At 42.0% G+C, this 25,303-nt stretch overlaps 1 protein-coding gene across 2 annotated transcripts in view; it reads right to left on the minus strand.

Annotated features, from left to right (window-relative positions):
• Positions 1-3,372: 3,372 nt before the first annotated feature.
• Positions 3,373-25,303, minus strand: part of PCLO (piccolo presynaptic cytomatrix protein) — a 132,467-nt gene continuing 110,536 nt past the window's right edge. For both annotated transcript variants that reach the window (XM_058190792.1, XM_058190791.1), the window contains 5 exons: positions 23,353-23,533; positions 22,706-22,773; positions 18,982-19,116; positions 16,710-16,855; positions 3,373-7,988 (listed from right to left, as the gene is read on the minus strand). In XM_058190792.1, coding sequence (XP_058046775.1) covers positions 7,848-7,988; positions 16,710-16,855; positions 18,982-19,116; positions 22,706-22,773; positions 23,353-23,533 — 671 coding nt within the window. In that variant the 3' untranslated portion in view covers positions 3,373-7,847. The remainder of the gene's footprint in view (positions 7,989-16,709; positions 16,856-18,981; positions 19,117-22,705; positions 22,774-23,352; positions 23,534-25,303) is intronic.

Raw genomic sequence — 25,303 nt, forward strand, 5'->3', positions numbered from 1 at the left:
ACAGCACTTAAGTTTACCTTCTAGTTTTATACTCCATATCAGACCGACAGGTGTGCTAAAGGAAGCTGGGGGGAATAACTGAGTGGGACGGACAGGAAGTCAGCCATGTCGGGAAGGTCTCTCAAAAAGGACTGGTACACTTGAAGGCGGCAGCCGTGCTGCTCGTCCCCTGAAGAGGATCATAGAGTGTTGCCGCTCTGCACTGTGGGGCTTGGTTCCTCGGTCTCCGCAAAAGTAGGGGGCAGGCGATTGTCAGCGGGTTGCCCTCCCTCTTTTCTTTTTTTTCCTAAGCAATAAAAAATATTTTTTTTTTTTAAAAAAAAGCATTTTTACTTTTTTTCTGGGTTTTTTTCCCAGCACTTTGGTTGGGGACACGGCCTTATTACACAAAACAGTTATTTCCTCTTTTTCTTGCCTTCGTCGCTTGTTGTTGCTGCTGGACCATTGTCGTTGTGCGGGGCGTCTCCGAGATGCATCCTTCCTGATGGGGGTGGGGTTGAGGGAAGGGGAGACTGGCTCCCGGGGGCGGGGTCCCAACAAAAGTCTATATCAGATTCTGAAATGCAATTTCATCCAGAGGGGGAAATCTCCCATTTCAGCAGTCTTCTTACAGTGACACACACGCACACACACCCTTATTGATTAATAACCTTTGTCTTTTGTACACATATACAACAAAATTGATTAGCTGATCTCCCACCCTGAAAGCTGAACTGCTACCCGCTTTTTAAAACTTTGTTAAACAAGAGTGTGCTGTCCAATATAGGTATTTCTTGATTTACAACCATTTGTTTAGTGACTGTTCAAACTTACAACGGCACTGAAAATAGTAATTTAAGACCTTTTTTTCACACTTAAGACCGTTGCAGCTTCCCCATGATGACGTGATCAAAATTGGGATGCTTGGCAACTGGCATATACAGTATTTATGGCGGGGTCATGCAATCATCTTTTGGGACTTTCTGACAAGAAAAGTAAAAGGGGAAGCCAGATTCACTTAACCCTGTTACTAAATTAACAAGTGCTCTTATTAACCAAATGGGGCAAAACTCATTTAATAACAGACAAAAATGCTGGCTTCTAAAATCAGTCTATATAGTTTCTTGATTGCAGAAAATAATGCCATTTCTGGTAACTGTTCTGCAGATGGTCAGGACCTTCCTATGCTTCTGTTCCAAAAGAACCAAGCTAGAGGCAGTGGTCCCCTGAGCAGACCCTGCCTTCCTGACCTTGTCTCCTCCTCTTCCTCCACCCATTCCAATGGGGGCTCTTGCCAAAGCTTGCCAAAGGCTTTGGAGCAATGCATGGGCTGCACGCAGGCGAGTTCTGCTGAGTTTCAGCCCTTGAAGAAGGCGTAGCATGATTGAACTCAGCCTGCTTTCTCCTCCCCTTAACTCCTTCTACCACTGCCACATTGACACCTTTGTGTCAAACCACAACTCCAGTTAGGTACAAGTGATGGGCATTTCCTTCGATTCTGAATTTCTTTTCTGGATTATCTAGATTCCAGATTGTGGGGGCAAAAGAGGAGAAGAGACACACTGTGGGAGAGGCGGCCACAAAAGAGCAGGGGAGTAAGGTATCCTCCTTGCTTTGGGACTAGAAGTCACTCACCTATAAAAGCCATGTTAAGCCCCTGCAAAGTTTGTAATTCTTAAACTTTTCCACCTCTTTTGCTTTCCTCTGTTCCACTGTCACTTTCTGGGCAGCATTTGCTTCTTTGTGAGATCTGTGCAGTGTATCTAAGATATCTCAGAGGTGCCACAGTTCACAGACATCTACTGTACTGCAAAATGCCCCTCCATGAAATCACTGTCCAGGTTCTGTGGGCCAAAAGACCTGCCACAAGACCACAATACATTTACGGCATTTGTACCCATCCTTCAGTTCAGTTTCCCCGCTATTGTTTTGCATATTTATAACAACCTTTTCACCAGCTGGTCTCATAGCAGCTGACTCTTAATAGAAGAGGCAAAGGAACTGGTAAAAGTGGGTCAAAGGAGCTAGCCCTTGGTCAGCTTCAGCTACACCAAAAGCATTTGGAAAGAATCCCACCGGTTGCTCCCCAGCCACTGAGAGGGAGGAAGTGGGGCGGGGAGGTAAGAAACTCTAGGAGCTGATGGAAAAATCCACAATGAAGAGACATCAACCATCCTTCTGCCTCTTTGCCATTTGTGTTCGGATGTGAGCTTCTACTATCGTTTGATCCTGAAAAGTCTCCATCCCCAAAACTCGCATCAGCTTTGAGATTCTGACTGCAGAGAAACAACAATTTGCTCCATCACTCTCACATCCTCACACACTTACCCTCACACCTCCACATTCTCCCCTCCCCCTCCCCCCGCCCTCTTACCCAGGGGACAGTTCAGTTTAAACAGCTTCTTTATGCCTAGTAGTTCCACCAAAAGATGGTGGAAAATTGTAAGGAAGATGCTACTATATTTACAGTAGGCCTCCCTAGAAATCCTAGGCAAATTGAAAGCCCCATTGGAAAAGTCATCTAGGGTTAGGCCCCCATGAGGTCTGGCCCAAAATTCAGTTTGGAGAGGCTCTTTATGCCTAGTGGATAGCTTTCCACACTGTCTCAGTGGTGGGTTGCTACTGATCCGGGGTGAACCGTTAGTGGCGGTGGCAGGAGGCTCCGCCCACCCACCAGATGCTTCTGCACATGCACATGCGCAGAAGCGTTTTGCGTGTGTGCGAGTGTGCACGCACCCACGAGCGAACTGATAACGACGGGTTTTGAAACTCACCCCCTGCTCTGTCTCCCAAGAAACCCTAGGCACATTGTATAGGAAAACCCCATTGGAAATGGAGAATTCAAAAATGGTGAGGGGGCCATGAATTCAGCCTCAAAAACCAACATCTCAGATCAATCTGAAGAGCCTCTAAAGATAATTCAGTGCTAATCCAGAAGCCAAACTAAAATGGGGCATCATAAGGACTTTCACCTAAGTATGCTTTTGGGACAGCCACCGGCATTCCTATCAGCTTGCCCAAGAAAGAAACATTTGTGTTTTCCAAAGCAAAAATAACTTCAAGGAACATGATCTTTACTTATACAAACCAGGGGTGGGTTTCAAAACCCGTCGCTACCGGTTCACTCACGGGCGTGCGTGCACTCATGATGCTTTTGCATGCAGCCCTTCCCAGCAGCTGCACTAAGGAACCAATCCTTATGAAGAAAAACAACCTACAGTGGCCCCAAGGTCTCCTGGAGTGCTCTTCTTTCAACAGAGCCAAAACTGACACGCTACTTCCAGTTTTCTTTTCTTTTTTGTTCCATTAATTATTTTTTGTTGTTTATTCAGTGCAAGAAGAGAAGGCCATGAGAAGGGAGGTGGAAAGGGGTGTGTGTATGTGTATATTTTGAAATATTTATTCGCCAGGCTAGGTTTAACAGCCTTTGAACAACACATTTTTACATGAGTTTTCAAGATACATCCTGTACACAATCACTAAACCATGACATGGATTTTAGAGAAAGTCTGAGCACTGATTTAAAAGCGAAATTTTTCTTTCTTCTTTTGGACATTCTTGTAGATGTTGATGAAATAGTTTGAAAGGTTTCTTTTTCTTGGAGAATTGGAAGGCAGAAATAAAAAACAAAAGTTAACAAAACACCTCAGAAGCATGCAACATTCATTGTGGAAATATTACATCTCTTCAAAAACTATTATAAGATGGGTGTGCCTTTGGTGCTCCTGTTATCATTATTCTTTTCATTACTACTCCAACTATAAGTTATTAATTATGTCTAACAGAAGGGTGGCATTGAGGTCAGTTGACACTGCTGAGCGCTCACATTTTTACAAAATGCATCCAACTTGTATTGACAATGACATGCTAAAATAACAGGTGAGGCCTGGAATCTAAACTCAGCCGTGTTTCTCAATACAAAAATGTATATTTACAAGGTGATAACATATTAAGGAAACAGCTTTCTTCAGAGTCGTGTTGTTCAAGTTGATATATAAATATACAAGTATATGTTTTTAAAAAACCTTTAGGGTGCTTGTGATGTTGCAGAAATAAATAAGCAAATAAATAAAAGGAACCACCAGTAAATAAGTTACAAATTGAAGAGAGAGTATCCAGATATTATTTTAGTCTAGCAACAATTCCTAATTCAGGATCTTGCCCAGAATTACACACTCAATTTTCCTTCAATTTCTTCATCACACGAAAGAGGCTACTATTTTTTTACTTTTCCCACCTCACTGATAGAGGCATATGTTCATATGTAGAATGGCCTATAATTTGAAGATCTAATTATCAGGTATGATTTAAATAAAACGTTAAAAATATATCATTAAAATCTATATGAAATATTTAGAAATGGAAATTCTGAATAGTTCTATATCAAGCACACTAGCTTACATACAATATAAGAGATGTTTACTGTTGACTTTTTCATCCTCAGAAAAAGAAGCCATATCAGCTGGTTACCAGCTACAGATTCACACTCCCCATGTTGCGCCCCAAACAAACGATAAAGGCATTTAGGAAAACACAATTCAAGTAACATTAAGGAGCTGGATTTTAATTTTACTGCTGTCTCCAATGCACCCACAATGAGGTACTCCTATTTGTTCTGGTAGGCATTGAAGAATTGTGATGGATGTTCTTTCAGAGGGGAGGAGGCAGAGCAGAATGTAGAACAAAATAAATAGCATTTGTGTTGCTCCCATCATAACTTGTGTTGGATACCATCCTTAGTTTAAAGAATTAGGATAACAAAAAATATTTTAGCATTCATCACAGGAACTCAAACACTTCGGGTCATAAACTCAAACAAATGAAGGTGTGTGTGTGTCTACACACACACACACACACATATTATTTCACACAAATGATCCCTCATTTGTCAATACACATACACATTCTGTGCTTTAACTCATACATCACATTTTTTTTCCTCCTGAACAAGACCTATTGCACAACATTATTTTTACCTTCCGCTCAGCAGAGTCACATGATGTACAATAAAGTTAATTGTGCCACCAACAAGACATATTTTCCAAGATATCCATATTAGGAGAAACTTCACTCTCAGATAAGAAGCCTTGCTTTTGCCTGATGTAAGAAATAAATATAACACAATTTCTCCCCACCCTGTCAACAGGAAAATGATTGTAATATCTACACATTTTCTTAAATAATAAGGTTCTGTGATTTTTCTCTGATAAAAAAATAATTGACATAATGCTATTTTTTGTCTTCATTAATAAAAAGGAAACTGCATTAAATGGGTTTCTATGTTGCATAGAATGATTCTAATACAATCCAGATATCTGATCCCAAGAAACACTTTGGAGGCAATTGCTAGTCCCAGCACCAGTAGGGATCAGCTGATAGACAACATCTTCAGTAGCACTCAATTATATTTGAAGAACGTGAAGAGAAAAGAAATTCTAGCCTTAATAGAAACCTTTTTTCCTAACTACCCTCCAATTGTCACAAATCAGGCACATTCCTCGAAGCAGGGCGGTTACAGCATACGCAATGATGACAGGTCCAAGCAGTGTCGCTCGGCCCCATGCCGGCCAGTGCTGAAAAATCTGGAGGTCAAAGGATATTTAATCTAGGGTAGCGGAATTAAGAATTTTTTAAAAGAACAAATACATGAATATTGGTATTCACATGAATAATCTCTTGCTCTTAACTTCCTTGGCCTGTAACAGCAGCCTAACCTTCTGAATTAAGAGTGATAATTAAAGGCTTATTTATAAGCCTTCCAATTGTTGCTTCCTAGTTCTTGAAATCTCCATGGCAACCACTGGAAGAATCATTGTATTTGTTATAAACTTTGAAAAGAACAAAATTATCATTCGTTTGCACAAATTGCACATTTCATAATTTAAGACTCACTCACACACAACCCTAGACACCTGACGCCGAACGAAGGAACGGCTGCTTCAGAAACTGTTTCAGAGGTATAGTTCCAGTCTATGTATGACATTTGCTTTCCTTCTCTTGTGGTATCCATAGGCTGAAGTACTAAATCATTTCTGGATGATTTAGGGGAATGGCATGCAAATTATCCTCAAGGATCGAATTGAAATAGGTATAATTATCAGATTATTGAAAGTTAAGTCAGAACATTGGTCGCATACGTTCATATATCCTATTGCTCCTCGTTCATTACAGACACAGGATGAGATATTAGTAATGGCTAAAAACAAAACTGGGACTGGGAACTCTTTCTTGCTTTTTATTGGCTCATGAAATGTTTCTTTATTAAAACATAAAATATAATTTCAATACTCTCTTTCCTGCATTTATTTTCTAGCCTCTGGAGCCGCTGAAAGATGTTCACTGATTAAATTAAATTAAACAGATATTTGGAATAATGTGTTCAATTTATTTATAATTATATTTATTTATTTATAATTATTATAATTTATTTATCGAATTGAACAACAATTGTTCAATGTATAGTTTTTAGATATTTTAACTTTAAAGGTAATAAGTTAATCACTGCGCTTGCTACTTTGCTGTGCCTATCAGCTTTTGCTACTGCACAGATTCTATCATAAGAAGAGAAAGCCAATTAGCATTGCTACAACCTAGGCCATCATTCTGTTTTGTCCACAGAAGCCATATGTAGATCCATTTGTATTCCTTCTGCAAAATACCCAGTGGGTGATAATGAATGCTGCAGGCTTAGATCTCTCTACAAACAGAGACCTACAAGACCTTCTCTCTGCATTTTTCCTTTTATTCAGCAGAATGGCCCTTGTGAATGGAGGTGTGCGCTTGGGATGAAGTCTGTAATATACCACTAGGCCAACCAATGAGGATGGTACCACATTCTAGAAGTCATTAAAAAAAAAGATTCATAACTCCAGAATGAGCCGAGAACTACTGGCACCGTGAGTGAATCTAAACCATGGTTTGCTTCCGACTACCGACCTTTTAACTCTCATTCCTTGTAGTTGACAACAGCAAGACCGGCAGACAGTAACACACAACGATAGCCATATTGGTTTAGAAGCCCTTTGAATCATTGACTCCATTATTTGTAAACAAGAGACTGAGAAAGGCAGGGAGGATGGTGGCTTCTTCCACACACTCAGGGCTACATTTATTTCATGCTATGGTGGCAACTGTACAACAAATCCTGATTTCCCCCCCCCCATTTTTCTGTCTCTCCCTTTGGACTTAATATGCTAAGATCATGAATCTGCATTATTCACGGAGAAACACTGAAATTGTTACTCTGAACTGGTACTCCCAAGAAAAGAAATATAAACATTGCTACTATTTAAAATAAAAATAAAAGATACTGCCATTTGTCCCTGCGGCACCGTCTTACTCTGAACGCTTCGAAAGTACAGAAGAACGGAGGTGAATAATCTTCTGATCGGCGAAACTAGGAAAGCAGTTCAGTCCCCGGGTGCTTTTGCATAAAACGGCCCCCCTTCTGATGGCACAAGAAACACCCAGGTTCCACTCTCTGGGAGTCAGTCTGCCTCCAAACGCAGCCAGAGTTTTCTGCATTCCCATTGCCTTTGAGCGCAGGCGTACCATACCGTTCCTTGACTGCACGGCTACAAAGGTTTTAACACCACTAAACCCTCAGTTCACTGTCATTATTCAAATGGACTTATTTTATCATCTGAGCCAAGCGTGATGTTTTTCTTTGGCTGTCTTGTTCTTGCTTTTTACACAGTAAAACCAGTGGACTAGCCCTCATGAAAATATGCTAAGTAGCCCAGAACATGTGTTACTTGTTTCATATTTGGCAAAACCTACCTAAGCCTAACATCAAAGTAGAGTCCCGGAATCACACAACTAGACTCTTCCAGCTTGATCGGTCTGACATCAAACAAGGACCTCTTTGCTCAATGGGCTTGTGTGGAACTAACTAAAAGTTTGTGCCAGTTTACAATTCTTTTCCTAAGGTCCACTTTATCAAGCCAAATATATGCTTCACCAATCAAGGTTTTCTTCATAAACTTTCCTCCATTGGAAACAAGAAGAATCTAGGGAAAAAAGTAGAAAGTGATATGTTTCATACGAGATTAAAAAGTTCAGCACTTAAAATACCCTTTTTTAAAATAATAATAATAAATGCTCCTGTCATGTTAACTCTTTGAAGAAAAATGGCTGTTGCACAACCATTTCACATGGGCTCATGTGCAACCTGGTAGCTGCCATGGAATATATTCATCATATATGTCATTTATTTCATTTTCCCCATTTCCCCCCCAGAGGCAGTTTATAGGAAACTTCCTTCATCCAATGAAAGTTATTACATTACAAAGAAAGACATTGGAGCTAAGAACTATAATACACACACGTGCATACGCAACATCCTCCCTCCTCAGCGCTTTCAAGCTCCAGTGTGCAACCTGGTGACTCTTTGTCAACTGTTTAAAACTGGCAATTTTAAATAAAAGATAGAAAAAAACTCATAATTATAAAACAACAATTGAGAAACATGAATAAGAAATGTAATCTGTAGCTATCCAATTGGATATCAAATAATTAATTTCTATTGCCAAAAATAAAACAAAGAACAAACAAAACCAAACTCTAAGAAATAACATTAAATTAATATAAATCACCAAAATGTATCAGATAAATTAAATAATCCATAGTATGTCTACTCTCGTACAATATTGGTTCTTTATTTAGTTTGTATGGATCATGAAATCTATGTGAAAGGGAAACATTGTGTGACAAAGGAATGTCATGAAGAAATAAATCCTGATTGAAAGAACATTTATGTTTACTTATCACTTTGATAAGGATGATGGAGATTTGCACAACATGCTAGGTAATGTCTGGAGAATGTCTGGCTCGGACTCAGACTTCTGGAACCAAACACCTAGTTGCATAAACAAGGCTACCCTGATAGACCAGGCTGTGGTCTGGCTATAGAATGCCAGCCTGTTAGTTTATGTTTGAGACCCATGGCATACTATTGATATAGGCTTTATTAATTCATTTTAGATATACTGTCATCTCAGTTGCGGAAAATCCCAAAAGGGCAACTTTATATATATATAACTGAATGTTATATATATATAACTGAATGTTTTGAAAGTTCTTAAATCAATTACTTTAGGTCAATCTTTCTCAACCAGGTACCTTCTAGTTATGACTATGTCATATTTGGAGGACATTAAACTGAGCAATATTTTCTTCTACAAGCCTAGAAGACTGAGACTCTAGAAAGAGTGCAGAGAAGAGCCACAAAGATGATTAGGGGACTGGAGGCTAAAACATATGAAGAACTCGGTATGTCTACTTTAATGAAAAGAAGGACGAGGGGAGACATGATAGAAGTGTTTCAATATCTCAGAGGTTGCCATAAAGAAGAGGAAGTCAAACTATTCTCCAAAGCACCTGAGGGTAGAACAAGTGGCTCTGCGCATGCGCAAGATGGCGCGGCTCTGAAGACGGTGCTCCGGCGTTTTGAAACGGCCCCGTGGATGGCGATGCCTGGACCGCCTGCCTAGCTGCCTGCCCTTCCCGGTCTGGAAGACCATCTCTCGGGCAGCCGTGGGAGAGGTCTTTGGGCCTTTTAGCACCCGCGGCTGCTGAGAACGGGACCGGGAAGGTGAGCGGTGGATTGCGGCGGCCATGTTTTTTTTCCAGGCCCGGAGGTGGGGCGGTGATTCAACTTTTCCGGGCTGGTTGCTTCGGCCGATTTTCGGCCGGTTTTTCCCAGCCTGGTCTTCGGCCTACTCCTCTGCTGTACTAGCTCTGCCTGGTCGATCTGGATTGCAGGGATGTTTATTTGTTCCATCTGCCACGATGTCTTCATTTGTTCCATCTGCTGTGATGTCGTGGCTTCTCCGGTTTCCTCCCTGCTGCCTTATTCGGACTTGGTGTCCTTCACATCCTCCGGCCTCCCGGAGAGGTTCCAGCCCTTTGGATGGGCTTGGCCACTTGGAGGGAGAGGTTTGGAGAGTTCTGGCTCTTGAAGTGGCTGGATGTACTAGGGGGGTGATAGAGATGGAGATGGAGGTGACCTCCTGGACGATATTTCTGGCTAATTCTGGAGGCAGACGTTGGAGGACTGCGGGAAGGCAACGGAGGCATTCCCGATTTGTCCCCATCTAGTCATCCTGCGATTGTTCCAGTGCCATCTTGTCCCTCTCCGGCCTTTTGGGATCTTCATGGTCGGTGTTGGTCCTGTTTGGACTAATTTGGGACTACGTAGGAGGCTTGCTTGGGGACGGAGGAGAAGGACATAGTCTGTGACTGAAATACCCCCATCCCATGTTCCATGATGTTTGGACGAAGATTGGACAATTTACCATCTAGACTGTCCTCCTGTTTCCACTCTATATCCGTCCTTATTCTAGACTACCATCATATGTTAACATCTTATCCACTTGGAGATGGAGCCTTTTTATCGCCGACTTGTATTTTTGCACTTTGCACTTTTCTTCAGTTGTCATGCGCTATTCGTCTTGTGAACTCTTGCGCCTGCGAGGTGCCCCCGCCTCGCAGGAATGGCCCGCTTCGTTACCAAGGGCTGGCTTCAATGACGGGTCTTGGGACCCACAGAGGTGGCATGCGAAGAGAAAGAGCCTTTGGGGTTTTTTAGATAGGGCATTTTTAAGGGGTGGGAGGGTTAGGGCGGGTGTCGGGGGTAGCCCGTCGGGAGGGAAATCAGTTCCTGCGCGTGCTCGCGGCAGTTATTTAACGGGCTCGGAGGTTATGGGAGGGGAGTGTGTTCCTTTTTGTGAGGGTGGTTCTATTTGCACGGTAAGTGGGAGGGGCAGATATGGTGGAAGGGGGGGATCGTATCGGTTTAGGGGGGCGCACGCTCGATGCTTGCAGGCGATCGCGCGCCCCGATCCCTCTGACTTCTCCCGTTCCCCGGATGGTCAAGACCCTCAGAGCCTGGGCCTTCGTCTTATGTTATGCAACGCACGGTCCGTGGCCAATAAGGCCCCCCTAATACATGATCTTATCCAGGGGGGTGCCGCGGATCTTATAGGCGTTACGGAGACCTGGTTGGGCACTGAAGGGGGCGTGCCCCTGGTTGAAATGTGCCCACCGGGCTTCCGCGCATTCCATCAGCCGAGGGCTCAGGGTAGGGGTGGGGGGGTGGCGGTTGTTATTAAAGAGAGTCTAGGGCCGAGGGAGACCACTGTACCTCAGATTGCCGGGTGTGAATCCCTCTTTGTGAGATGGGGTCATAGGTGTCAGATGGGCTTGCTGGTCGCGTACCTGGCTCCTTGCTGCGTGACAGCTGCCCTGCCCGAGCTCCTGGAGGTGCTTGCTGGGGTGGCAGTGGAGACCCCCAGACTTTTAGTCATGGGGGACTTTAACTTGCCATCTTCCGGTTCGTCATCAACAGCAGCTCGGGAGTTCATGGCTTCCATGACGGCCTTGGACCTGACTCAAGTAGTGGATGGCCCCACTCACATCGGGGGAGGCACACTGGACCTGATTTTTATCTCTGGTCAGTGGTTGAAGGATCTGGACTTGAGAGATGTAGTCACAGAACCTTTGTCATGGTCAGATCACTCTCTCCTTCGCCTGGACTTTCTGACCGCCACTCAACACCGCAGGGAGACGGAACCACTACGTTGGTTCCGTCCCAGGCGCCTGATGGACCCGGAGAGGTTCCGGACGGAGCTTGGGCCGTTTCCTGAGGGTCTGGCTCACGGCACGGCCGAGGAACTAGCCGCAGCCTGGGAACGGGCTGCGGCTGGGGCTTTAGACCGTGTCGTGCCTTTGCGGCCTCTGACCCGGCGCAGATCCCAACCGGCTCCTTGGTCCTCCGAGGAGCTGAGGGGGATGAAACGCCAGAGAAGATGCCTAGAGAGTTCCTGGAGGTCTAGCCGTTCAGAGGCTGATCGGACACTAGTTAGGTCCTATACTAGGACCTACTAGTGGCACTGAGGGAAGCGAGGCGTTGCTATGCCTCCTCCCTCATTGCGTCGGCAGATAACTGCCCAGCCGCCCTGTTTCGGGTGGCTTGGTTCCCTCCTTCACCAGGGGGAGCGGGATGACCCGTTACAGGGACGTGCTGAGGAGTTTAACGGTTATCTATACGATAAAATCGTTCAGCTTCGGGACGGTCTGGACCAAAATTGCGGCGATTCAGATGGGGCATCTGAGGGTGGTCTTGGTGACATTGTTTGGGATGAGTTTGACCCTGTGGCTCCCGAGGACATGGACAGGTTGTTGGGTAGGTTGAATGCCACCACGTGTTTACTGGACCCGTGCCCCTCCTGGTTGGTGCTGGCCACTCAGGAGGTGACACGAGGCTGGCTCCAGGCGATTACGAGCGCTTCTTTGTTGGAGGGAGTCTTTCCGGCCGCCTTGAAAGAGGCGGTGGTGAGGCCCCTCCTCAAGAAGCCTTCCCTGGACCCGGCTGTTTTAGGTAATTATCGTCCGGTCTCCAACCTTCGCTTCGCGGCGAAGGTTGTAGAGAGTATGGTGGCATATCAGTTTCCCCTACACCTGGATGAAACTGTCTATCTAGACCCGTTCCAGTCCGGTTTCCCGCCCGGTTACAGCACTGAGACGGCTTTGGTCGCGTTGGTGGATGATCTCTGGAGGGCCAGGGATAGGGGTTGTTCCTCTGCCCTGGTCCTATTAGACCTCTCAGCGGCTTTTGATACCATCGACCATGGTATCCTGCTGCGCCGGTTGGAGGGATTGGGAGTGGGAGGCACCGTTTATCGGTGGTTCTCCTCCTATCTCTCCGACCGGTCGCAGACAGTGTTGACAGGGGGGCAGGGTCGACCCCGAGGCGCCTCACTTGTGGGGTGCCGCAGGGGTCGATTCTCTCACCCCTTCTGTTCAACATCTATATGAAGCCGCTGGGTGAGATCATCAGTGGTTTCGGTGTGAGGTACCAGCTGTACGCTGATGACACCCAGCTGTACTTTTCCACACCGGGCCACCCCAACGAAGCTATCGAAGTACTGTCCCGGTGTTTGGAAGCCGTATGGGTCTGGATGGGAGAAACAGGCTCAAGCTCAATCCCTCCAAGACAGAGTGGCTGTGGATGCCGGCATCCCGGTACAGTCAGCTGAGTACACGGCTGACTGTTGGGGGCGAGTCATTGGCCCCGATGGAGAGGGTGCACAACTTGGGCGTCCTCCTGGATGAACGGCTGTCTTCTGAAGATCATTTGACGGCCGTCTCCAGGAGAGCTTTCTACCAGGTTCGCCTGGTGCGCCAGTTGCGCCCCTTTCTAGACCGGGATGCCTTATGCACGGTCACTCACGCCCTCGTGACGTCTCGTCTGGATTACTGCAATGCTCTCTACATGGGGCTCCCCTTGAGGGGCATCCGGAGGCTTCAGTTAGTTCAGAATGCGGCTGCGCGGGTGATAGAGGGAGCCCCTCGTGGCTCCCGTGTGACACCTATCCTGCGCAGACTGCACTGGCTACCTGTGGCCTTCCGGGTGTGCTTCAAGGTTTTGGTAACCATCTTTAAAGCGCTCCATGGCATAGGGCCGGGCTACTTACGGGACCGCTTACTGCTACCGAATACCTCTCACCGACCCGTGCGCTCTCACAGAGAAGGACTCCTCAGGGTGCCGTCAGCTAGGCAGTGCCGTCTGGCGACACCCAGGGGAAGGGCCTTCTCTGTGGGGGCTCCCACCCTCTGGAACGAACTCCCCCCAGGACTTCGTCAACTTCTGGACCTCCGAACCTTCCGTCGCGAGCTTAAAACACATTTATTTATCTGCGCAGGACTGGATTAGATTTTAAATTTATACTGGTTTTAATGGGTTTTATTATTTATATTGCTTTTTAATAATTCGGCCATGTAGAATAAGTTTTTTAACTGTTATTTTAGTTTGTATTTATATGTACTTTTTACTTGCCTGTGAACCGCCCTGAGTCCCTAGGGAGATAGGGCGGTATATAAATGTGATAAATAAATAAATAAATAAATAAAAAAGAAGCAATGGGTGGAAGCTAATCAAGGACAGAAGCAACCTAGAACTAAGGAGAAATTTCCTGACAGTTAGAACAATTAATCAGTGGAACAACTTGCCTGCAGAAGTTGTGAATGCTCCAACACTGGAAATTTTTAAGAAAATGTTGGATAACCATTTGTCTGAAATGGTGTAGGGTTTCCTGCCTGGGCAGGGGGTTGGACTAGAAGGCCTCCAAGGTCCCTTCCAACTCTGTTGTTGTTGTTGTTGTTGTTGTTGTTATTATTATTATTACTACTACTACTACTACTACTACTACTACTATTCTCCCTTAAAGTGCACAAAGGTCAAGATGGGAGGTCCAGAGGTCATAATGAGTAATCATACAATGGTGCTCAGGACTGAAAAATATCATCAGCTCTTTCCCTAAAATCCCAAAGAGCTACAATTACCAAAACAAAAGCAGAAAACACGACTACCACCACCAATAACTGTTTTGATAATTTGTCAATGTTGTTAGCTAACATTGATCTACAGGATAACTGAAATATCTTCCAAATCTTTTGTTCTATTTTTTACAACCAAAACAAGATGGGATTACAATAACCTCAAATAAGAACTTTCTAAAATCTTCCTCTCATTTTTTTTGATACTCAATTGTATCAATTGAAAAATTCACTTAAAAGAACAAAGACTCAAATTGGAATGGCTTAAAGGAACATCTGAACTGGACATTATTTGGGAATAAAAAAGAAAAGAAAAAGAGACATTATATGGACTGGAATTTGAACTATATACAAGTTAAAATAATAAACTTAAAAAAAATTCTCCTTAAATTGAGAACATGGGGAGTTGGGAGGATGAGTATGAGGAATTAAGGGAGATGCTTCAAATGCTACGAGAATCGTTTAAGGGAAATAAAAAAGCGGAGGAGTGGTTAAAATGAACAAAAGAAAAGGATGAAGAAATTTTGAAAGAGAAACAAGAGGAATAAGAATACAATGCTGAAAAAGGAAATAAAATAATTGAAGATAAAAACATATATGATTACACTGGGATTGACAGTGATAGAATAAAAATGGATAGAAAATATCTCTCAAAAAAGAGGAGAAGAGGAGGAAATGGGGAAAAATTGAGGGGGAAAATAAAAAAAATAGAGAAAGGATGTGAAAAGGAAGATACAAGAAAGAGAAGAAGAAGAAGATAAGAGAAAAATCAAAAATCAAATAAATAATAATAATAAAATAAAGAATGGGAGAAAGGGAGGAAACTATTAAGAAATGGAATTTTGGAGAGACTGAAAGAAAATGGTTAAAAGGGGAAGAAAAGTGAATAGCAGAAAAGAAATTAAAATAGTTGTAGAAATTTTATGTAAGAAGTAAATTAGAAGCAATATATAGATTACTGTAAAAGGGAAATAAGAAAGGATGAAATGAAATGTATGTAAGAAGTAAAAAAGAAGAAATATACTGTTTAATGTAAAATGGAGAAGTAGATTAAATGTGAAAGATATAATGGGATATGTGTTTTGTTGTCTGAGGATGCATGGAATTGGAAAAAACAGAAAAGAACAAAGAAATTAATTGAAATTAAGATATAAAACTGAAAAGAAGTAAAAAAGGAAGAAGTATATTGTTTAAGAAAAATAGTCCAGCAGATGAAATGTAAAAGATAGAATGGTTTATAAGTGAAAACAATTGAAAGTGAATTGTAAAATGGAACAAAATTGAAATATTAGTAAATGGTGTATCCTAATGAAAGAGAAAAATAATTATTGAACTGGGAATAAGAATTTAAAAACAAAACAAGAGCTGGAAGGTTGTATTAACTAAAAGGCTGTAAGGTAAAAATGGCAAAAGTTGAATGGCAAAGTTAATAATTAAAACGTATGAGGGAAATTCTGAGATATATACTCAATAAGGGATAATTGGGGTTGTCTGGATACCATAGTTAAAAAACATTGAAATGAAAATGTATACAGCAATAGAGAGAGATAAGAAGGAGGAGAACGATGGAAGAAAGGGAGAAGGAGAGAGAGGGAAAGAAGAAAGGGATGAGGAGAGGAAGAAAGGGAGGGGAAATAAGAGTAGGAGAGAAGGTTAGATAGGGAGGAAGAATGGAGGAGGGGGAGAAAGGAAGGGGAAGTAGAGAAGGAGTAGGAGAGGAGAGAAGAAAGTAGGAAGGATAAAAAAAGGGAGGGAGAGGAATGAGAAAGAGAAGAAAGATTGGTGTAAAATAGAAAAGATGAAATGGAAGAAAGACAACCCTGAACATGTTTGAAAAGATCAGGATAAAAATTGAATTAGTTAAAAAATAATAAAAAAGAATATATATTAGTAAAAATGGAGAAATTAGAACCTGAGAGCGAAAGAAGATGTGGTTTATATAAATGAGCATAGAAATATTAAGACATGATTAAAAATATGGAAAAAGAATATTTTGGCAGAAATTGTAACTACGTAAAATGTATTTGGAGATGTTAAGTTGTAAAAGATATGATATGGCCAATACTCTGTTCATAAACTATGTGTGTGTCGGGGGGGAATCAATAAAAAGTTCTTTAAAAAAAAAAGAAAAGAAAAATTCACTTATGCTCAAGGAGAAGAGCATGGAAATGATGGGAACGTGGTTTTCTGCAGACAAAATTGGAAGAATTGGTCAAATGCCTTGCTGAAATAAGCAAAATAGTTAACAAAATTGAGAGAATATTCCTAGAAACATTATAAATATTAGAGGTGGGTGAGTGAATAAAAGATGAATTTCAGATGCAAATATAGAAGGTCCATGAAGTATGAAGTGGTTGCATGCACTACATCAAGGAAGACAGCGAGCAAAGTACCTGGAGCGAGTGGCCGGAGGGACTCAGGCTGAATCGGAAGGTCTCATTGAATGAAGGCTCTCGGTCGTGCCTGCACACTCTCGTTTTCTTCTTCACCACCCTCTTTTGAGTGCCAAGGTTTACAACATATAGCTTTACATATAAATCTGTGGAAACAGATAATTTGGCCTATTTTATAGAACACTCATAGATTAGTAATTAATTCAGGATGGCAAACATTCATACGTCATTAAGATTTGATGTCATTAGCCAAGAGAAGTCATTAAGACTTCTCTTGGCCATTCCTCTACTCAGTATCTTAACCTCTGGCTGTATTTTGAGCTTCGCAACACCCCCTATGATCCCAAAGCTGTCCCAATGGTAATGGAATTTACTGAATAAAATTCTGCAATTAGATATTATGCTATTACACCAAGTGGCCTTCACCTGATTAAAACGGTCAGCCCAACTAGGTTTATTGGATAATTCAGTTCACTGTGTGAATTGGTTTAACTTGAATAATCTGAATCAGATTGATTTGGTATGAATCAATTAGAATAACAATGGATGAGATTCAACTGCATTCTCATTTGGGAAGTAATTCAGAAATATAGATGGCTGCATTTGAGCCTGTGCTCTGAACTGAGTATTCACAGATCCCTATTAATTGGTTGATTGATAATACAGTATTTTTAGGCAGTTCTACTATGAACAGCTAAGACTGCATATCCAGAAAAAACAGGATTAATAATGATAATAAACAATAATGGTGAAACCCATTTGCACCTAATGAGTGGGAGTGAGTTTGGCAAAGGAGATTAGTGGGAAAGCCCTCCTCCTCCTCCTCCTCCTCCTCCTCCTCCTCCTCCAACAGATGTTGAGACTCATGACAAGGGTGGGTTATGATGAGGGAGGTTTCAGGGCAGTTTAGCCAGAGGAATCGGCAGCAGAGACTCAAACTACCATAGACCTTAAGGGAAGAGAGCACAAACTATGCCTTGCACTATTCCAAGGCCAAGCTTGAGTTGGGAAAGTGAGAAGAGTTTTTATATAGCAATGCATCAGGAAAGGTTAAAATTTCCTTGGCAGGCCAGCTGAAGGAGGAGCATAAAATGAAGAGGAAAACAAGGGAATGGTGGGGAGGGGAGTCCCTTTGTCAGTGACAAGTATGTGGAACTAGATAGCTCAAGAGAAGCAAGAACTCCAATACCAGTATCAGACTCTTCCCAGGGATGATATTCCACTGTAATCTCAGCAAATCTTTTTATGGAAGAAAGTGGAAGATACTTGGACACACCCAACCTCTCTATGGATTGGGGAAATGCGTGAGCGACCTTGAGAAAGTAGAGGCATAAAATTGTGTGGGCATAAAATTGTGCGGGAATGATCCCCTCCTTCTTCTTTTTTTAAAAATATTTTTTATTTTTTAATGATAAATTAATTGAAAGGTAGTGAGCCGTCAGCGTATAGACCCACAATAGGATGATACAGGAAGTCTGTTATTTTCCTGATATCTACATCTAGGATGTAATAGGACGTTGCTAAGACTATGAAGAATCTTGGGGCAAATGACCAGGGACAGAAAAGGCTCTGAACTAGACCACAAAAGCGGAGACAGGAATTATTAGAATTGGGACCAAAAATAGGGTTTTTTTCCCCTCATCAGATCTTCTGATCATAAGGCAAGGTCCATACAGTTGTTTGAATGATCAGATCCCCAAATCTACTGATTAATGGGTCCAACACTAGCATGAAAGGAAGTATTCATGGGAGGCCACTATGTTCTGTCCTAGGTTTGTGCTGAGAGGACATTTATACATCTACCGGTGATACAAAGCTGACTGGTCCTTCAAAACGCTCTAGAAACTCTTGAATGATTGACATTTTACAGAGATAAATGTATCAGGATAGGAAAAAGTTAGTGGGTCTTGTACTAAGCAGGGGTCAGATTATATAACCTCCAAGGTCCTTTCCAGCTCTATGATTTTTATGAAGAATATAAAAAAAACCACAGGAAAATATAATGGAGAATCACTTCTATAGCTGTACCAAGATATTCCCTGGATATGTCTATGGGTGGATCAACAGCTGAACTTAACATTTGCACATGAAAAACAGTTTCACCAAAGGGGCATTCAATTTATGAGAATAATCTTTTCCCCCTTTGCATTTAATGGCAAAAATCCCACTATGTCATTACTCTACTTATAGTAATTAATATAGCATGAAGTTGGGGCCTGATTATTTAAAAATATACTGTATATTAAAACACGGATTCATGAACAAAGGATACCTGGTAAATGATCCGGAGATTTAAATTTGTAAGTTATATTCCTGCATTGCAGGATTTCCACTATTAACTGTTCTCCATCGGTCTTCATTTCCTTCTTTAAGGCAATCTTTATTTCACCCATTACCTGAGTTTTACCTGTGATAATACAAACAAGACAGGAAAATTAATTTAGTCATACTGGGAAATGCTGCTATTCTGCTGTATTATCCCTAACATCCCAGAATTTGGAACAGAAAAAGTAAAAAACAAAGGAAAAAAGAAAGAGAAAAGAATGAGAAAATCAAAAATATAATAAATAGAAAAGAAATTGTAGAGAAGTGACTTCCAACCTTTATCACAAGTATAAACAAATTTCATCTCTCCCCATTACAAAAAATTATCTCTTTATACCAGTTGTTGTGTCTTGCCCGCCCTCAGAGCAGCCGGGGCCTTCTTATCTGCTCCCGGCCCCAGTCCTGGCTCCATGCCCAGACAAACTGCAGCAGAAGGAGCACCTCCCGGCCCCAGCCCTGACTCCATGCCCAGGCAAACGGAGCAGCTAGACCCCTCCCCCTCCTCCACAGCATGTGAGCCTGAGGAGGGTTTATTACCAACAGCTGATTGGAGTGACCCTCGCATCAGAAGATTGGATAGGCGGAGGCAACAGAAGGAAGGGAGGGGCAGGCCTTAATGAGTGCTGAGTCATGGAGCCACACCCCATGGCCTATATAAAGGATCTGCTTTCTGGCAGTCTCTGAGTCAGGCAAAAGTCGAACTTATCTTGCTGAAGTCACTTACTGGTCTCCTGCCTGCTCTGAGGACTTTGCTAGGACTTTGGGCAGAGCTGCAGAGGCAAGCCTGATTCGGATTTCCCTGACCCGGCCGTCAGCGGAGGAGTGGGACACGACACCAGTGGTGGGATTCAGCCAGTTCGCACCACTTCGGGAGAACCGGTTGTTAACTTTCTGAGCAGTTTGGCAAACTGATTGTTGGAAGAAATCATTAGGGCAGAGAACCGGTTGTTAAATTACTTGAATCCCACCACTGCTTTATACCATATCCCATCTCTTATCTATGGGCAAATCCATAAAACATCATCTTTTCTATCCCCGGGTCAGCAGAAAGTTCACAAAAGGTTGCCAGAAGTAACAATATGACTTGTTTTAATTTTGATCAAGTAAACCAACTTTACAATTCTTCTTTATCGTAATTTTTAGCTCGTTTAAATGTTGCTCCAGGATTTGATTTCTTCACGTATTTATTTATGTATTCATCACATTTCTACCCTGCCCACCTCACCTGTGACATTTTAGCAGGCCTGTTTTGTAAATAAAACAAATTATCCAGATCACCTTTTTGGTTTATCATTTGTATTTTCCTTGATGCCCCATTTCTTTTGTGTATCTAGTGAGACTTTTTTCCCAAGTCATTCTTGGACTTCTTTTTAAAGTTCACCTTTGGAACCATCATTATCTAGTCAAATAAAATTTATCTCACACTTGTCATTTCTTCAATGTCACGTTTTGGACAAACTATCCATAGAGGCAGACAACATGACTGACACTGTTGATATTGTGGCTATTAATTTCAAGCTCTGTTCTTCAAAACTTTCATTTAATATTTTCAGTCTTATAATGTTTTGCATCATATGCAGTTAATTAACACAAAGTAGGCTTGTGTTTTTCTCCCTGCTTAGAGTTTTTAATCCCCTCTATTTTTTTTTTAAACTATAAATTTATTTATCTTTGTTATGGCTTGTAAAAACCAAAATTTATTTATTTCCCATAAGAAGCTGTTTGTTTTTTATCACTTCTAAAATTTTATTGCAATAATTTCTATATTCTAATTTTATCTGCATCCTTAGTCTCTTTATAACTTCCATTTATAACTTATTTAGCTTTTTTCCATTTATTTTCAAGTCTTTCAATCTTTAAATTTATGATTAAAATTTCTTTCATTCAGGATTGAAGGGAAACTCAGCAGGCATTTTCAAAGTTGTCATTCTGAAGCTTTCTAATAGCTTGCAAGAAGTTAATAAAACATTTCCAGAAGTGATTAGAAAATGAATTTAATGAACTCAAGTGACTTTTTAAAGGTGTCAACTACAGTTGCAAGCAAGATGGCAATTCTTGTCATCTCCCAGCACTTACACCTGTGGGACACCCTTCCCCTGGAGCCTCCTTGCAAGAAGCAGCCATCTGGAGCACAATGTTCTGACCTAGGCTTCCCCAAAAAGTATGAAGCAGAATCCTAGTCCCGACAAAACCCCTTTTATTAAACAAACAGTGAATTCTTCTCATTCACCTTCAGCAAAGTCTTTCAAGGGAGAATTTACAGTCACAGACCTTATCTGGCTTGGAGAGCTGCCAGGCCGGTATCTTCAAAACTTGGAAAAGAGTCTCACAAACCAATTAGGTGAACTAATTGTCTCATGCAAACTCCACGCCCCTTTCACTCCTCTTTTATTCCCTCTGGCAGGGGCCATTCATTGTCCACCTGTGGCCTTACTCCCAAGTCGACCCTTATTCTTTAGCTGTTCCCTTCATCTAGCAACTCTGCGCACGCACACACCGTGAAGAGGCTCCAGCTGTTCGTCTGCCTGACTGATGTCTGACTCTGAAGGCAGCTGATACCTGGCATCTGGCCCTGGCTCCCTCTCTGCCTCTGATGCAGAGCCCTCATCAGAGTCTCCTCCAGATGCCAGGACTGGCCCATGTTCCTCCCCAACCTCCTCACTGTCCAAATTTGCTGCCAGCTGCGCTGGCCACTGGCAAGCTACAACACACAAGTAGGCAATCTCCTGCCCTGTCCTTATTTTGATTGCCAAAGCTTCAAAGATGAGTCAGTGGGGGCTAAGCCCAACAGGATGTATTTTTCATAATGATTCCTATATCAGTTTAACTAGTTTACTACACTGGTTTTAATTATCCTTGCTGTTGTGATCCAGGCCCAAGTAGGTAGTAGGAAACTCAGTCAGTGAAAAAACAAACAAATTTTATTTGAACAGCTGAGAATTACTTCATTCCCAGCGTAGTTCAACTAAATTAAAGCAGATTCCTCCCAACACAAATTTCTCAGTCCTATCGCAAACCATGGTACAATTAGACAAACTGCCAAAGGCCTTTCTTGGCAAATGTTCAAAAGTCACAGACAAAAAATAAATGCAATACGTAGACGAAGAATAAGATGAAGCTACCAGTGTTGTTTTCCGGCAAAGCCCAAACGCTGTTGCTGGTCTGTTTTAAGCCTTATGGGAGGGGCCAATCATCTCTTGGCCCTACTCCCGAGTTTGCTTGAGCTACTCTTGCCTTCTGGCAGCTCTTCTCATGCATGCATTAGGAACAGGCTCCTCCTGTTCCTCTGCCTCACTATCAGTCTCTGGAGGCTCTGGAATCCGCACCTCACTCCCCGATGGCCCTGGCCTCACCTCAGCCTCATCACTGGCTGACTCTCTTGCCAGCTCTGCAGGCTGCTGGCGGACCACAACACTTGCACACCACACTCTCCCCTTTCTCACAAACTAATTGGAGATGCATGCAGTTTAGCATTTGGCATTGAATAATGTTTTCTTACTGACAGTAGGTTGTTTACATTGAAAGGCCTATCACTGCTACCATCATGGCATTTTTAGTTACAATAAAGCAGAGAGCTTCTTATAAAAGTAGCATTTAGATTAATAGAATAGCAACAAATGGTTTCTACAGATTCCTAGATAATTCATTTTGAATTGAGATAGACACTTTACCTTCAATCTCCGTTAATCCTACCCCTGATTGCTTCACGGCTTCTTGTCCATTCTGGCTCATCTTTCCTCTGTTGAAAAACATAGGTGGGTCTGTTATTAATAAAGGTGATTCTGTAAATGTATAAATATATAAATATACAGAATACCAAAAAAATCTTTTCAGTTGATCACAGAGAAGCAAATATGATACAAAAAAATATGTAAGCCTCTTGATTCCCATTTAAAAAAGGCAGCTGCTTTCAATAGAAGGTAACATCAAGAGCTACCAGATCTGGCCTGATGCATAACTACTGGACAGCAACAAAGACGTACCAACAGCTTTAAAGTTTTGCCACTGGACATTGTTAACCTCATCCAAATACCAGCCAAAGCCAGTGGCGCTATGAGGCCGCTTAACTTCCTATATTAACCCAGTTGGGCCGAGTGCCGCTGCCAATGGAAGAAACAACTTGCAGCCCCCACGTATACTTCAATGAACTCTCAACAGTATTCCTGCTGTCCTTGAGGGGACTCAGTGGCCGGAGGGCAGCACAGAACGATTCCGCAGAAGGGAAGGCAGCTGCCTACCAAGGTCTGAAGAGCTACTCTATTATCTTTTCTCAGTGATTAGGAAAACACAGTAAATGATGAAAAAAAAAAGCCCATACATTCTTGGAATGGGGAAAAGATTGTTGTCCCCCGTGGTGGTGGTGGTGGTGGTGATGGTGGTGGTGGTGCCGCCGCCGTTGCTTCCTTCACTGTCCACACTGTAGCCACTGCCAAAGGTGCTGGTTGATGAGCCAGTGGAAGAGACTGAGCTTTCTCCTGGCCTGTGGTTGGTAGACCTTGCTGTATGGAGTAGAAAGAGTTACAGGGATTGGATCCCACCAGTTGGCTGAGCTGATGAAACCATAACTAATCTAAATAAAAGCTGGCTATTTGCAAGATGGAATGTAAGTATTCTCACAAGATTCTCCTACCTTGTGCTGAATTTTGGCTTTAGGGTTATGTCATACCTTTTCTGGGTGGGCTACTTGGGTGTAATTGGGATGCAATTACAGAATTTGAAGTTAGCGTAGCTGAAGACTGAAGGCTATGTTAACTAGCCTGGCAGACTAACGGGGCTCTGGCAGAAGGCTATTCTGGCCAAACAACACATTGCATCCATAATTTCCTCAGAGTTATTGGATATTAAAACAAAGTTAATCTATCAGTAAATATGCCACTGTAGAACTGTCTTTTTAATTCAAGTAGCTGAAATATTACAATAGTGAACAACTGTTAAAAATACAGTAAATGGCCAATTTGATTGAAGTCTATCAGTTAAATCTCAGCTATTATATAGTCAGTAACTTGACTAAAAGTGCTTGAATATATTTCTTCAGCACTAATTAAAACTGCACACAACCATCGGGACTGTTTAATTTCAATTCCCCAAAATGACCTAAGAAAGCAATACCCATTGAATGATCCCAAATTCAGGAGTGGGAGCCAAAATGGACAAAAGGGAGCAACAGCTATAAAGAACCCACCTAAAAGTTTCCTTTTTTATCATCTATTTCCTTAATCTTTTGTTTTAAATATCATCCCATTTTGGATATGGGATGGACAGGTGTGGCTGCTTTGGAACCAAGGCTCCAAAATCTCTTAATGGGGGCGGTGGGTGGGGAGAGAAGGAGCAACTGGGGTGACTGCTGGTGAAGGGTCCCTTCGAGAAATGCCAGAATGGGAAAAGGTGGGGGTGAGATAAATAAGTAAATAAGCATTGAGAAAATGTTTATGCCAGGCCCAAAGCCCTTAAATTTCTTTAACCAAACTGAGGTTGTGGTATGAAGATGGTGACACTGATTTAACAGACATTCAGCTTTAGTACTGGGCTTTCTTGTTAATTTCTATATTCCTGTGAAATGAGATTTTTTTTCTGTATGTGAAAAATGTTCTCTTTGGGCCAAATTAGAAAGAGGTGTGATCCTTTTGAAATCTTGGCAAGTTTTAGGCTTTAGGTATATTAATTAGGGATTATTCGCTTCCAGTCTTGGAAGTTGCTAAACTTATTTGATTATTAATGTGAAAGATCTGAACTAGAATCACATGAGAAATTGACACTATGGAATAATCCATGGTTTGAAGTTAATAGGGAAGATGCTTTATTAGAAAGCATTGGCTAAAAAGGAAACTAAAACTAGTCAATTTATAATGGTTGTTTTAATGATTTTGCTATGGTACATTCTGACTAGGACTTGCCCAGAGTTTTTGCTTTGCATTAGGTGACAAAACTGCACAGTCTAGGTACCTCAGTAGCTGGAATGCTTAAGAAATTATTGAATCCAACAATTAAATTTTACATAGAATTAAAAAAACTGGATGAATATTAACATAATTACATACCAGAAATATGCAGTCTTAGAAAATTAATGGCTCCAAATTTTAATAAACGTAAAATATGCTTAAGAATGAAACTAAGTCAACAGAAAATACTGTTTCTTTGATCTCAAATAATGTTTGAAAATGCTGAATATTAGATTTCCATGTTTGCCTTTGCATGTCTGAATAGTTTATTGTCCTCAGACAGTCCGTATATGTGTTTGCAGGGCAAAGCAGCCAGCGTATCCAGCACAA

The sequence above is a fragment of the Ahaetulla prasina genome, chromosome 7 (genome assembly GCF_028640845.1).
Source record: "Ahaetulla prasina isolate Xishuangbanna chromosome 7, ASM2864084v1, whole genome shotgun sequence".
In the NCBI taxonomy this organism is placed as follows: Eukaryota; Metazoa; Chordata; class Lepidosauria; order Squamata; family Colubridae; genus Ahaetulla; species Ahaetulla prasina.